This window comes from Toxorhynchites rutilus, chromosome 2 (assembly GCF_029784135.1).
Source record: "Toxorhynchites rutilus septentrionalis strain SRP chromosome 2, ASM2978413v1, whole genome shotgun sequence".
Classification (NCBI taxonomy): Eukaryota; Metazoa; Arthropoda; class Insecta; order Diptera; family Culicidae; genus Toxorhynchites; species Toxorhynchites rutilus.
In genome coordinates, this window is record NC_073745.1 from 84,458,666 (window position 1) to 84,475,040 (window position 16,375).

Below are 16,375 nucleotides of genomic sequence, written 5' to 3' on the forward strand. Positions count from 1 at the left end.
CTCCCCACAAATTTGTTTGCTATTGGCGATAGACGGCGAAAGAGGAGCTGAGTCAGAATTTTATAGGCACCATTCAAAATCGTGATTGCACGGTGGTTTTCACAATTAAGCTTGTAGCCCTCTTTTATACTTGGGGCGGATTACTCCTTTTTTCCACTCCTCCGGGAGCTTTTCCGTGTTGCAAATCCTTGCTTTCAACCGATGCATACATTCTATAAGTTTTGCCGGACCTCCTTCGAAGAGCTTCGCTGCTATCTATACCAGCTTTGTGGTTCTTTCGCTGATTAATGAATTCCTTAACTTCACCAATCGCAGGGTGTGGTACGACGTCGTTGTTCCGTTGTTCACGTTGTTCATACCCGATGACGGTCTCTGCTGTGCTGCTAATTGCTGCTTTCAGGGGACTCCAGCATTTTTAGAGGGAAGCAGCATTCCGTTCGTCTACTCCCAGTAATGCAGCTTCTAGACAATGTGAGTATGTTGCAACAACGTTTGGTCCTAGGCGGTACGGTGATCATCGATTATGTCTTATGTTTTTGACGACTGACAGTTTAGAACATCTGATAATAGTCTGAATCAATTTAGCGCCACGATAAGTTCTGATGTTGATATATGAGGAGCTCAAAATGAAAGAGTTAAGTTACATCATCGATTTCTCTACATCGACTCTCTCTTTTTTGGTCGTAACTTAGCTGCAAACACATTCTCAGCTGGATTTGACAATGTGGAAGAAAGGTCACAACCTTATCTATCGGGTTCTATAGCAAACTCAAATTGGAACATTTTTGCAGTTGTTATCAACTAGAAAGAAAGTTGATGAAGAGAAATCGATCAAATCACTTACACCCTTTTCCTTCTGAGCCCCTCATATGAAAAGTGCCGACAGTCGATCGAAACGTAGTCAATTTGTGTTTCCGTTTGCTGAGGTGATCTTAAGATATAGCGATACCTGGAGACAGTGCAGGAAGAAGATGCAACGTATAGCCTTGTTTTTGGTGGCAGCGAAGTCGATTAGTCTTAGGCCGTTTTCGTTGGTTCGCGGATGAGCATTGAACCTACTACAGGTGTGAATTCATCCTTTTGGCCGACCTGAGCATCCAAATCACCGTTGACGATTCTGATGTCGTGTTTTGGGCAGCGATCGTATTCACGCTCTAGCTGCGTGTAAAATTATTCTTTATCGTCATTGGTGCCAGCTAGATGGAAGCTGTGGACGTTAATGTTGAGGAAGTGGACTCGCATCCTCAGTTTGCACATCCTTTCGTTGATCGGCTACCGGCCACCGGCCAATCACCCTTCTCTGCATCTCCCTCATCACGATGGAAGCTGCAACAGGCTTGCGTGTATTGCTGATGGATGGTATAACCACCTAACATCAATTCTTGATTGTATCATCATTGTATTCTTTTGAATTTTATATAGGTATGAATTGAAATGATTTTAATTTTTTATTACAATTTTTATGCGATGCTTTCTCCGCTTGTAATTTTTTTTTGAACACGAATACGTTAACGGATTTGAATTGTTCATCATTTATCTAAATTTCATGCTAATTACATTTTACGCAGTACATTCCAATTATAAAAACTTACATATCAACACAGTTCTAAATTTCTTGTTTTTTCGCATTCAACGTTTGAAACGAATATTCTTGTCAGTTGAAAACGCCATAAATAATACGCAAACATCGTTACAACGGCGCTTCGAATAAATATATTTATAACGATGTCACTATCGGGCGGCTCTCTTTTCGACTACCTCCCACCCATGCAACGCCACCCACTGCCACATTCTCAGCCTCACACTTTACACTCGCTCTTTCACTCAGACTCTCACTCGTGCCACTTCGCGCTATGTAAATCTCTTCTCACCTGTAGTGTAGTGCATTCGTAGATTTTCTGCAGCAGAAACTGATCGCGCTGGTCATAGCAAATCGGTTCCGTAATTCCATTGGCCGATAAGCACAAGCGGCACATATTATTGCTGTTGCTGGAGAATCGAACAGAAAGAGCAAGCACAATAACACCGGTTGTTAGGCTCAACAACGATAACAACGTCCACAACAAGCTTCAGTGCAACGCACGAAGCGAATCATTTGTTTACTTAACAAAAATCTATCATAATCCGACTTACGCCATGATTATTGCTTCCTTCAGGAGGATTGTTTCCATAGCTTTCTTCCCTTCCAAGCTCTGCAGCAACTAGACGTTATCCATCGACCGAAACCAACGGCATTCTTTCCAAACAAACGCGCGATGTGACTTCAAGGCAATTGTTATTGTTTTCCCCAAGCGGTGTCTTGTTTTTCGCCGTTTCCGCCTTCAACTTTCATGTATTTATTTTATTATTTCTTCCACGGCAAAAGAACACTCATTCCGAAAGATGCACTTCGTCTTCTCCCTTCTTTGTGATTTTTATATTTATTCATGTTTCGGTTTCCAATTGTCCCCTTCGCTTGCCGCACTGACATATGCGAGTGCGTGTTTATAAAAGACGTACTGAAAATGAACGCTGGCTGGCCTTACCAACAATGGGTATGTCGTTTTAATTGTGGTTCGAAATACTTTCTAGAAGAAAGGATCTTGTGTCTTTATGGTGCGCATTTTTTGGGAGAGCTAAAATCGACTTCTACAGATTAACGGTCATTTTCTGCAGCAAATGACAAGTCCGCGTGAATGTTCTCGTTCTTTTTTGTCAATTGGCGATCTAATACCAGGGACAGACATACAGCTGTACTAGCGTTGTACGTGTACAGCGTTGTACGAGTACAATCGTAGCATGACAGACATACTTTGATTGTTTATTGTACCGCATGCCAAACTGACAATCAGAAATTCGACCAATTTTCACCACATATTCCAATGAAAAAGGTTTTTATTTAGCGTCCAAACTATCAAACACAACAAACAAGTCTCCAATCTGAGGTATACACCCCTATTCTGTAATTCGATCGATTCGAAATATTTCGAACGAGTTGATAAAATTCCATTCTGTATTCCGTTCGAGTAGTTTTTGCATTTCGTTCGATCTGTTTATCTTCGAACATTAAATGGGCAAAACGTTCGAAATAAGGAACGCAAAATTATAACTCGAACGAAATGGAAATCCGTCGGAATACAGAACATGAAAAGGGCTGATTAACTCAAGAGGAAGTCAATGAAAAGAATTTTACCAAGTGTTTTGATTCGGTTTACTCATGCTACCCACCACTAACCGTCTACGGCGCTGCGCACAGTACAACTGTAGCCATGTACAGCGATGAAACAGGTCGGTACAGGTACAGCGATTGTACCGAGTTGCTTGCGCTGTACAATGGTGACAGACATACAATTTTCGAAGTACAACGCTAGTACAGTTGTATGTCTGTCATAAGCATAACGCAAAACGTAAACGATCGGTGAGACATCTGGATTTTGTTTTATATATATATATATATATATATATATATATATATATATATATATATATATATATATATATATATATATATATATATATATATATATATATATATATATATATATATATATATATATATATATATATATATATATATATATATATATATATATATATATTAAATGGGCAAAACGTTCGAAATAAGGAACGCAAAATATATACAATTTTAACCTCTTTCAGTCGTTAAAATTGTATAAATGTAAGAAAATAAAATTTTATATATAAAATTGAGCAGAATTAAATTTCTTCCAAACTCATCGCAACCTAATAATCTTTTATGACTATTACACTGTGATTTATGGAAAGAACTACAAACCTTTCATAAATTCACATTGCAAAATTTAAAATCATCATCACTTTCACCGCAGCGCCGCCTAGGTGTAGATTTGTACGTTAGATCGCCAATTGATCACGATAAATCGCAAAATTCCAATTGGCACCATGACTGCAGCACAAAATTTTCCCCATAACGCAAATCCGATCCTAATTCCACTGAACTTATCGTTCGAGGAGATAATTTTTCATCCATACCATGATTTTCCACCTACGAGCTCCAACCAGAGCTGCGATTTGTCGTGAGAATCAAGTGATGGTACTCACACAAAGATAATCAACAAATTTTGTACTACGATTATCTTTGGTGACCATCCCAAAGCCAGTTCAATAGTGTGAGAAGAGTATTATCACAACACTAACACATGGTGAGCTTCTACTTGACAGTAGAAATCCGAGCTCTTTGGTGAGTGTCCTGTTGCTGAAATGTCAGAATAGTGCGACACTCAGAAGTCTAGCTGATGGTTTGGTGTTTGGCGATATTCACAACATTCGCCTCTTTGTGTTCGTTCTTTACGACCAGGGATGCCAGATGTGAATATATAGTTTCATTTTAAATATAATTTGAAGAATATTGTATTTTCAGGCATGTATTTTCTTTTCATCTTTTCAGATGGCCTTAATGTTTTTAGTGGCATTTCGCCGACTCTACGTAGTATTACACGTGTCATTTGTATTAGTACTTAGTTTGTGGAATGACACGCCTTGACTATCCCCTCTATTGCGGATCCCGATCGGGTTTGAAATTAGCAAAATAATGCATTTTGAAACCCGTTCGACTTCGATTTTTTTACCAAATTTGTTTCTCATCATTGCAACGGTGCTAAATTTGTAGACATGTTCGCAATTTTACTGATGTTGCCTATCCTGTTGCAGACTTATATTTTTAGTTACTAGCTGCAGGGATATGGTATTTCTACTCTTTATGACTTGATTCCCTACGCTAACAACCCCTTTTTTTATACATTCTCGCGGTTACAAAAATATCTGCCATTTATACACATCAACATTTCAATTTTTTGTCGAAGACTTTCAAAAAAAAACATCTGACATCTCTGGAGGTGATGACATTTAGAGCCCCCGCACACTACAGACTTTTTTTTTCAGCCGACAGTTTGGTCGGATCGGCGTACTGGTGCAAAAACCGACCCAATTGAATCGGTGTAATGTGCGCACATGCATACCTCTCCGTACTGATTAAGAAGCCGACCGAACTATCGGTCGACAAGTCAGTCTGCAGCATGCGGGGGCTCTTACTTTGACAAAGGCCAACACGAAAACAACAAGTCACCAAGTATTTTTGTATACATTATACATCAAATATTTTTGTGTACAATGGCTCTCTGGGTTGACCGCTACCGACCGCGCCAGCTGTTCAAACTGGACTACCACAAAACGCAAGTTACACATCTGATTAAGCTTCGCTCCCAGAGAGACTTTCCGCATGTTCTACGGTCCTTCCAGGCCAGTAAGAAAACTCGCATCATGTGTCTGCTGCGGAAACTTTACCAACCGGGCGCGGAACGGCTACGCAATGAGATAATCAATTTCACAACGCCCTCGAACCGGAAGGTGGAAATCAGGACCATCAGCAGTAATTACCACATCGAGTTGAATTCATCGGTTGCCGTGATATATAACAGGGTGGTCGTGTCGAATTTGATCAAGCAAATTGATCCCAGTGGGTAGAGGGAATATCAGACTCGTCTTGTCCGAAGTAGATTAGCTGACCAAAGATACCCAGAATGCGCTGAGAAGAACCATTGAAAAGTATTTGTCTACGTGCAGATTGATTTTGTGCACCAATTCTTCTTCGCGGGTTATTCCCGCGGTTAGGAGTCGTTGCTTGAGAATAAGAGTGCCGGCTCTATCTTAGGAGGATAGTCTTAAAATTTTGAATGTAAGATTGCAAGATTGCTGGAAGTGGTGAAGAAACAGCTATACGAACTGCTATCCCAAGGCGTTCTATCGAATGTTATAATCTGTGGATTGGTACCGAATCTGGTTAAAATTGCGATATGAGTCTGAAGACGCAAACGTTGAATTTTGTCGGGTATTATGAACACCGGATGCAGCAAGGAAGCAAATATATATTCCATCTGCAATTGTTCGTGGCGCAGTTAAAGGCACGGTATAAGAAGTTTCTCAATAAAGCCTCAATGGAAGAGGATGATTTTTGAGCGATTCTTTGAGATCGCAATTTTCTTTCGTTTTATGAAAAAATAAAATTTTTGTGTTCATCTCACGTTTATTAACTAAACTTCAATAGTTCTGGTAATGATTAACTCAAAATAAAAATACACGCCTTGTCGGTTTTCAATCGGATCGTTTTCATGATCCGCAAATAATTATGAAATGGTAAATTTATCAATATACTTAAATACCATTTCATTCAAAAACCATTATGCTGCACCATGTTCATTTGAAAATTATATTTAATGTAACTTTTAAAATCATGACACCATAAAATATTTTTTATTATATATGTCTGTTCATTTCAACTACAAGAAATAAATATTCGCTCGATTAATCGAATACTGAAGGACAATTGTTCGAATGAATCGAATATTGACCCACGATTAATCGATAATCGAATAAACGAAAAATTTAGACATCTCTAACAAAAACAACAACTTCTACTTCAACAAACGAATCTAAACAACCGTCGTGATTGTCAAAAATGATTGGAACTGTCTGATCACTCACATTTCTACTACCATCATACGCCACAACCACCGCTCTCGTAACGTAAAGTTGTAAACAGAGCGATCGGCAGTGAGAGGCATTGGAACCAACCGTCATTTGGTTAGGTGTCAGAAACAAGAGAGTGAGTATCACTACTGAATATTTGGATCTCACGTACCGTGAGAGGAATTGAGTGACTATGGTCAGCTTTTTTCTGACATTGACGGTGATGGATTGCAGCTCTGGCTCCAACAAGCTGAACGATCACTGCGCTATCTATCACAGTGCTAGATTTTCTCGAAGCTATTCCTTGAACGACACGCTGCTTGTTGGACTTGTGTTCCGCAACTATTCCTCTATTCGATGTACTTGAGGTTCTGCAAAATTCCACCAAATCGGAGGTTAGAGCAGAATGTGGTGGCCAACGGTCTCGGAAGTTATAAGGTTGCGAGGCTCTAATTAAGTTCCATAGATGCATGCTCTTGGACGGTATCGACCGAGAGAAAGTTATCGATGCAATTGTCATAATGGTTTCCAATTATATGCTGGAGGTTCGAGTTCGATTTCCGTTCTAGCCGAGGAGCCGAAAGTTGTATTTGGGCATGTAACTTTTTTCCTATTTTAGAATACTGTTCAATGAAATGTATAAATTATTGTTAGTGGCATAGAATGTTCATTGAATATAATGTATAAGATTTTTACCGGAATATTTTTATTCGATTTTAGTCCTTTTTGTCACCGGATTGAACGGATTCATATATCATTCGTCGCTAGCTTCATACGAGTGAAAGCAAACTACAAATGACTTTCATATAGTTATTCGCTTTTTTGTAAACTGTAAACTATTAACTATTGGTGGCTTATGGTTATTTTTTACAGTTGAAGTTACGAGAATATTTTTTTACAATATATGGACTGAACAATGGGGGCTATTCCGAGAGTCACTTCTCGACGTGACAGTCAAATTTGCGCACCTGTCGGTATTCTGGGAATCAATGTAAGTAAAAAATGTCAGATGCAATGAAATCTGTTCATTTGTCATTGTACTTCCGAGTCATCCAACTCTTAGAATTCGATAAGAATTGCCATGTAACTTCGAAGGGAAAAACATCACTTATACCGACTTGACTCTCAGAATAACCCCCGATATCGACTAGAAAACAAGTCGTAGGATGTTGCTAGGAATCATTCAATATCATGCCCCATTAAAAATACATCCAAAAATTCATCTTTCGGTCTGTGAAACCGTGCGCGAGTATACGAGTTATGATTTTGCACGCGAATAGAGCAGGGTTAATAACTCCGGATGTTATTTCAAAATGCTGCGAACTTTTAGAAATAACGGTTTAGTAGAATGATTTGGTCACCTTGAAATGTTGTTTTTTCATTGTAGAATCAGTTGACGATAGTTGATTGATGATTTATTCTTGCCCACGCAGAACAATACGCAAGCTTATCGCATGTCGCGCTTTGTTTCATGTCAATGTATCTAAAATTTACCTCGAACGCTATTCCGGTGGTCTTTTTCGCAATTGACATACACTCATGCTACGGCTACTTGTTGCACCAGCACAATTATTCCACATCTCATAACTGCATCCATCTGCCCATTGCACCGAATGAAAACAACTACAATAGAAACACTTGCATGTATCAAATATCATGCTACATGTTATTTAGTGTTATCTCAGTGGAATCGCGCATCTAGACATCGTTCGTACAACAAAAACCAACCAGCACCAAATAAGCGTTCAACAACATAGCATGCAAACAGAACTATACATTCGGTGGCTTGAAGCGACTAAGAATATAAATACTTCTCATCATTTTGCGCTGTTCTCAAAAGAAACGCCTTTGTTAATATTATTGGCCTCGAAAAGAGGCATTACTTTCACATGCTCGAGATAAGCGTAACTGTTTTCCTTAGCGGAGAAAGCTTTGCTAGTGGCAAGCGAAACTTAATCACATACAAAATTCTAGAACGACATTTACTTTCTTGGTGACTAAATAAAAGAAATAAATTCTGTCTGTTAATCTCAATAACCTCGAAAAGAGTTGCATTGCTTCATTATTTCCATCCATCCTTGTTGAAGGCAGTTTTGTGATTGACACGCGAATTCAAATAATTCACAACACTCCAGCACGACATTCAAAATGGTTTAGCTTGATATGCCACAAATAATTATGTAGCGCAGCTCGACGCATTGATGCAAGGTCAAAGGCACCAACGAAACCCTCATGACGACGAAAAACAAGCGATGTTAACTGTTTCGAATAAAGGAAAAGTCTGATTCCTCTTCCGCTACCTCCCTCTTTGTTTAAATTCATTATTGCGGCTGCATAATTTGCACCACCAAACCATCGTCCGTTATAACGGGTGTTAAATAAAAAATGAGAATTTTTTCAATACCTTTCAGTAACTCAAATAAAGAGCGTAAATTTTCTTTCTCCAAGAAAATTGCTCTTTGGGATCCCTAGAAACAGTAGGCGTGTTTGGTTTTGCTAGTTTGAATTTAGTCAAAGCAAAAATGGCGTCGAAACAGCACGTGCCCCGCGAACGCATTGTACGGTTCTACGAAACGCATTTTCAGCAAGGAATAAAGTTCACGGTGGTACATTTTAAGGAAGAAAATGTATCTGTCAGTACGGTATATTGTATCCTGGGTTCCCTGAACGTAGAGCGGAAAGTCGGAAGTGGTCGTCCGGTGACGATAATGACGAAGCAGAGGAAGACATCGTTTGACAACATGGACGCAACCAGCCTGCGTGACGCCGGTCGGAAATATGGCTGCTCCCACGTATTGATCCATCGGACCCTCAAGATGGAAGCAATCGTCTGCAGGAAGAAGACGAGGTCGCCGGAGTACACGGAGGAGCAGATTGAGACGGTTAAATCACAGTGTCGGTGGATGACCAAAAAATATCGCGGGACGTCTTTCGTTCTGGACGACGAAAGCTATTTTCCGCTGTCCAAAACGCATATTCCAGGAAATGATAATTACTACTCCAGCGACAAGTCATCCACACCGCCTGAAGTGAAATACAAGTTCAAGCACAAGTTTGAAAAAAATGTTATGTTGTACATCGCCATTTCCGACCGGGGCATTTCAAAGCCTTGGTCAAATCCTCGATAAAATCCTGCTGCCGTTCCTGAACGAGCATGGATGGGAAGTACGTCTTCTGGCCGGACAAGACGTCTTCCCTTTACGCCAAGAAGACGCTGGCGAATCTTGAGGAGAAAAAGATACCGTTCGTGCCGAAAGATCGTAACCCAACAAACTTGCACCAGTGCCGCCCAATAGAGGATTTCTTTGGCTCACTCAGTGCCCTAGTGTATAAAAACAATTGAAGGGCCAAGGACACGAAGCAACTGACTACAAGAATCCGGAATTGTATCCGGAAAATGGACGTAAGTGCCGTACAACGTTCTTGTGAGAGCATCGCGACAAAGTTGCATCGAACAGCAGACCACGGCCCTTACTCAAACATTCACTGACATTTTTTTGAAGAAAATACATTATGTTATTAATAAAAAATACTGAAATCGATGAAAAAGAAAAAAAAATTATATGTAGTTGAAAAAAATCTCAATTTTTATTTAACACCCGTTAGCATCTAAATATTAGGTGATTGTTGCATACGGGTTATGAAGCACGCTCGTACACACACAAAGCCATTAATCGATGGCTTGAAGAAACTAAATATACACACACTTATCTCCGCTTTGCGCTCTTTTCAACAGAATCCCTTTCTATTAATATTTCCGGTCTCGATTAGCTTAGCTGTCATCCTTGGTGGAGATAGTTTTGCTACTGGCATGCGAAACCAAATCACACACAAATAACAAAAAAAAACACAAATCACACACAATTATTTTCTTGGTGAGCCGATGATAGCCTAGTTTGATGTAATAATTCCAATGCCAGAGATATCAGTGAGTAATTAATTAGGTCGCGTCCACAATTCCATCCATAACGAAGACATGTGATGACGTAAAAAAAAGAAGAACAAGCGACGTTCATTGCTTCGTATCTAGAACGATACTGAAAGTTTACCTCAGCGAGATCTAATATTTATGGTCTAGGAAAATATTCCCCTTCGATCTTAATCTTCTTCTTTTCTTAGTTCATGGGGACTTTAAATCATTCCCCTTCGTTGTTCGCCGATAAGTTGCTCGCTATTGACGGTAGGGGTAGGGAAGCTCACAAATGAGCAGAAGAAATGTATGGGAAAAATTGAAATGCTTCTAGTTTCCATCAATTTAAACCGTTTACACACCAGGGGATTGTTATATATATAGCATAACAAACAAATCTTAGGAAATTTCCGATTCGTTTGGTATGTGAATCGCCAAAATCCGTTCGCGACAAAAATAGTTATTAAAGTTAACTTTATTTCAAAAAAACGTGACCTGTTCTCTGATTCGGCGCCCTTAATGAAAGACGTAGTTCTACATCAAAAAATCTCTCGACAAGCACTGTGGTCACGTGTATTGTAGAGCTTGCAATTTAAGCCGGATTTCGGCGTTATCAGTTACTCGGTTGCGAGTAAACGTCAGACGATCCGAAGAATTACGAACGTACCCATACCGGGAAATTTGACATCTGATGATCAAGAAGAATCGATCTTGACGTTTGGCGTACTTCACATAATAGTCATGATTTAGAGCACACACGATTCTACTAACGGGTGTAGAATAAAAAATATGGAATGCGATCAAAGATTGCGTCGAAACAACAAGCACTCTGCGAGCGCATTTTATGGTTCTTCGAAAAGCGTGAAATTTAAGGAAACTGTAAACTGTAAACTGTAAACTTTAGTAGACCACTTTTGGGACCAAAATGTGTCGGTGAGCACTGTTTACCGTATCCTGGCATCCCGGAACGTCTCCCATTTCTACATTCACAGAACCCTCAAGCAGGAGGGCATCATCTGTCGGAAGAAAACTAGGTCCCCAAAGTACACGAACCAGCAGATAGCGACCGTGAAGTCTCAGTGACGAAGAATTATCGCGGGACGTCTTTCATGTTGGACGACGCGAGTTATTTTACGCTGTCAAAGGCAATGCCGGTACTATAACAGCGACAAGACGTCCACATCCCCGGGGTGAAGTACAAATCCAAGCATAAGTTTGAGAAGCTATGCTGTGTATTGACATCTCTGATAAAGGAATTTCAAAGCCCTGGTTTAACAAGCCGAGCGGACTTGCCATCAACCAGAAGGCGTACCAGGAGGAGTTCCTGGAGAAGGTTCTAGTTCCGTTCTTAGAGGAGCTTCATTCTGATGGGAAGTATGTCTTCTGGCCAGACAAGGCGTCTTCCCATTACACCAAGAAAACATTGGCGAACCTCGAGAAAAAACAGATACCGTACGTACGTATTTCTTTTATCTTAAAACGATTTGTTTGCTGTTTGTCAAAGGGTGAGTATTCGATAGAACTCTATCTGCTCTGCAAAACTATGTCAATTGTGTTTTTGATTTATCTATTTTTTTATTAGTTTTGAGGCTCACAAATGGAATACCCAGGACGCAAAAATCAATATTTACGACATCTGCTTCTTTTTGCTTTTCATCGAGGTCAAAAAGCTACCGAAGCAGCCTGGGAAATTTGCGACGTGTGCAGGGAAGGTCTTCAGCTCGGAAATGGTTTGCAAAGTTAAAAAATGAATTTTCAATTCTATGAAGAGCGTCTCAAATCACTCTTGAAGGATGATCGCCAAATCAGTCGTGAATTGGTGGAAAAAAATGAACTGCGGCGAATTCACTAAAGTCGCTTTTCACGCAGTTTTAGGAATTTACGCGTTTCTTTACGCGGATTTCGGAATTTACGCGGATTTCTGAATTAACGCGATTTTTTCGCAGATTTCGGAATTTACGAGATTTTTTTACGCGGCACGTACCGCGTAAAAAGCGATTCCAGTGTAAACAGATTTTATGTGCTAATTGATGTGACTTTTCACGAAATTAGTTTGTATTGTATCACTGATTAGAAACAGATATCATGATTGAAGCATGCAAAAAAAAAAAATCAGTTAATCATTTGTTAGAATGTGGATCGCATTTTAAACTAATAATTTACTGTTTATTAGATTTTACACGGATTTTGAAATTTACGCAATTTATTTTTACGCGGTTTTTGGAATTTACGCGGCTTTTTTACGCGCCACGTATCCCTCGCGTAAAAAGCGTCTCCAGTGTATATAGTTGAATTACTTATTGATATAATTATTGTTTTTTCAATAAAAGCTATGCTACGAACTTATTTCCGAACTCAACATTTATGGCGGAAACATAACGCAAACAATTTCAATGCGAAACCAATACAAATATAGCCTAAAATGGAGCCAAAAAAAATTCATCTTCAGGATATATACCACTTTGGCGGTTGGAAAATGAGGATTTTATTTACAAAATTAACAGAAGTTTTTTATAGAGCCGCAGTAGAGACTCGATGAAAATACTGCGCGTCGGTTTTCAATATTGCTAGGGGGAGATTGTTGTCTTCATGCGTTGTCAATGGTGGAACAAATTTAGAATCGCTTGTGGCTGCAGTCCATAATTCTTTTCAGGGCCACATTCTACCTAAAATTATTTCAATAAGTTCGATGCATTCTCATGTAATATTCCTGTCCACCACTGCAGCAGGCTCTTGTTGCTAGAATAGGTTCGTTTGTTTATAACATGGTGTCGACATGGTACAAACGCGCCGTAAATCGATCCTTCACTCTCGCAATGAAAATCCCGGATCATCCGCACGTGACTTGGACGAACTGTTGAGTTATCCGGGTCGGGTATGACGGGATTCACGAATGTGACATTAAATTATAGGCAGTTTGAGACCATTGATTCACATAGAACATGGATGGCTACCCTGTTTCGGTACGACTCATAGATTCTACATCTTCTATTTTATATGAAAAAATTTAAAAAAAAATTAAAATATGTATTTTGGATATTGCAAATTAAAGTTTTTTTTGTAAATAAAAAATAAGAGTACTATTTTTTTTCTCAGTGTATATGTTTTTCATGTTTAGTTATCAATACGCTATAATTCTTTTTAAGAAACTATTTCGGTACGACTCATAGTTTTTTTAGATATAAATTATCAAAGATTTCTCCTACTAAAATCGATACGCCCTTTTCAAAAGTTACGCTTGAGTCAAAGAATTCCCAATTGCTGTGGAAAACTCATATTTTCTCCAACCCAAACGGAATACAAACTTTCATTCGAATCAAAAATACATGTTTTTAAAATCTGCATTTTTTTGACGATTTCATTTGGAATTGCACGATTGAGGAATATTGGTCGTTTGTGAAGAATAAAATGAGGATGAAAGATGAAACTGGAAGTTCAAGGACAGTGGCGTCGAGTGAAGCTTTTGCACCCGGGCGGAAGAGTAGATTCGCACCCCGCTTTCGCCAGAAAAGTAGAAACATTTGCACCCAGGGAAGAGTCTGCGTCGCACCCGGGGCGGAAGAGTCGATTGGCACCACCACCCCCCCCCCCCTGCCATAAATCATATTTATCCAATTTCTTCATATAAATTCGGTTCATTCTGCACCCCTAAAATCGAGCACCAGGGGGCGGTCCAGCCACCTTCGCACCCCCCAGTCGACGCCACTGTTCAAGGATAAATAAAATTTGGGTGACAAACCGTGTTTAAAGTAAAGTTCTAGCAATGGACTATGAAAAAAATCTAAAAATTCATTTTCGATATTTTGAAAAACAAAAAATCAAATCCATAATTTTACTCTAAGGCATGTTGCACAAAATACGTAATGCTAAAAATCCGCATTTTTCATTTTAGGTATCAGATAAAATATGATCAATTCAGTTAATTGAATCTGAAATTGACTTGGTTAGGAATATATTATTTAAGTAAGTCTAGAGAAACTTTGGAAAAGAGGGAAAAAAACATTCTTCTCTCGTAATATTTTTGTCCACTATGCATACGCACATCATGTTATTATTTAGATATTTCAAAACATGTAGCTTTAAAAGGCTGTATAATTTATCTTCATGCATTAATTATTCAAGAATTTACAGCGTTTCAAGAATCACTTAGGAATTTCGATGTCGCACTTTGCTTCTCTACTATTTGTTCGAGTGTAACATTAAATTTTCACCCCACGATTTAGTTTTCCGGTCCCAAGCACTCAACCACTTGCTGCATTGGACATAACTGAGCTAATCCAAGGCATCTTCACCTTGCATGTGTATTTTGAGGGACGAACAGGTGAAAAATGAAATGCTCTGTAGCATAAATTAAACAAACAATAAACTATCCGTTAGATTCTATCAACAGGGAGCTACTGAAGCGTAAACTTTCATTAAAAACGACCTGAGATATGTTCTAATCGGCAAAGGTATTTGATCATATGAATTTATTAAATTACTTTTTTCCGTTTAAATATCGATATATTCTAAGCAGAGCACAACAAATTAAACCAAATCGAAACACACGTAAAAGCCACAACTACATCAGATAAACGGTTTATCGATAATCAAGATTATCTGAAATGAATATGCGAAATGCAAATGCAAAGACCGCAACAGGAAAGCGTTCGTTTGCGAAAAATGAGGGAGATTTAAACACATAAGCTCCCTTTTTCTCGTGGGCTTATACTGGATCAGAGAGAAAAAAAGCAGACATTTAAACCGGTCAGTCTTCCGCTCCATCCGATTCGTCTTTTATTACGTTACAGGACCATCGGAGCAAACAAATCGTTGACAGGATAATAATGCGCAGAACGATGCGAGAAGAAAATAGCAAAACTAGCTTTTCCTTAGCCGATTTTCTTTTTATCTCGTGGCTCAACATACTTGCTGCTGCTGCATATATACTTACAAAGGACCGTTTCATTTAAACGGGCAGCAAGATTTATGATTTACACCCTTATGAGCTGAAGCCTGGGCCGCTGGGTATGTACGAATATACCTGCGGTAGAATTGCATTCATCCACTCGTATTCATTCGATGGGTACTTTTATCGTTCCTCTCCGATCACCTCGGCACATACATTGTAGACTCGAGTGCGCTACAGCTGATTCGAACCCTCATGTATATAAAACATCGTTATGCTGTGCATTGTGTCTCCTCGGGCGAATGCCAGTGGGGAATGGTTTTCACTCGGTGGCATTCCCTCCAAATTCGGCGCTACGTACATCGGAAGGGACAGCTGTAATCGAGGACACGTAGCCTTCGGTGTGGTGATAGAGAGTGAGTCCCGTGCGCAATACGTATATTGCGCGACGATGATTGCATGTGAATTGGATGTGGGAAAAAAGGATCACCAATACATGCGCAAGCAACTTTTTACTTTTGTTATATTCTTCGGTTATAGGAAAATATATAATTCGGTTATAGGAAAATATATAATTAAAATCAATCTTATTTATTTTTTTACAAATAAAACTCCTGAGACAAACCAGCCGAGGAGACTGAAGTTCTCAAAAATAGAGAACAAATAAAAGTTATAAACATTCTACATTTGCATTTCATCGAATACAAAGTTTCAATGATTGTACAGCCTTTATTATGTTATGACTATCCGAGCAGACGAATTGCAGTCAATGGCCTGGATCTCCGGAATTCACCGGAGAAACATTTTTTTTGTTTTGCATTTCTTCTTTAGATACTGTCGTGATTTTGACAGTTCAGTTTTTCTAACAGAAATTTTTATTCAATTTATATCATCATGAAATAATATTTTTAGCAGTATTTTTCATCTGTCATTCCTAAAAATCCAGAAAAAGATCACACAGCAATTCAGTGAAATCGTAAATGATTTACAATTTAAAACACATTTCTCTATTTCCTCCATGAGCGTACCATGGTTTTCGTAAAAGATCTGCACAACTTCCAAGTGTGTTCATGATAGAAATGGGAAATGAAACT

At 39.0% G+C, this 16,375-nt stretch overlaps 1 protein-coding gene and 1 pseudogene across 1 annotated transcript in view; one reads left to right on the forward strand and one right to left on the reverse strand.

The window, feature by feature from the left end:
• Positions 1 to 2,422, reverse strand: part of LOC129769616 (myoneurin-like) — a 10,630-nt gene extending 8,208 nt beyond the window's left edge. The window contains exons 1-2 of the mRNA XM_055771998.1: positions 2,134 to 2,422; positions 1,872 to 1,989 (exon numbers count right to left, since the gene is read on the reverse strand). Of these exons, the coding sequence (XP_055627973.1) occupies positions 1,872 to 1,989; positions 2,134 to 2,171 (156 nt within the window). The 5' untranslated portion in view covers positions 2,172 to 2,422. The remainder of the gene's footprint in view (positions 1 to 1,871; positions 1,990 to 2,133) is intronic.
• A 2,705-nt stretch (positions 2,423 to 5,127) lies between these two features.
• On the forward strand, positions 5,128 to 5,722 carry LOC129765890 (replication factor C subunit 3-like; annotated as a pseudogene).
• The last annotated feature ends 10,653 nt before the right edge of the window (positions 5,723 to 16,375 follow it).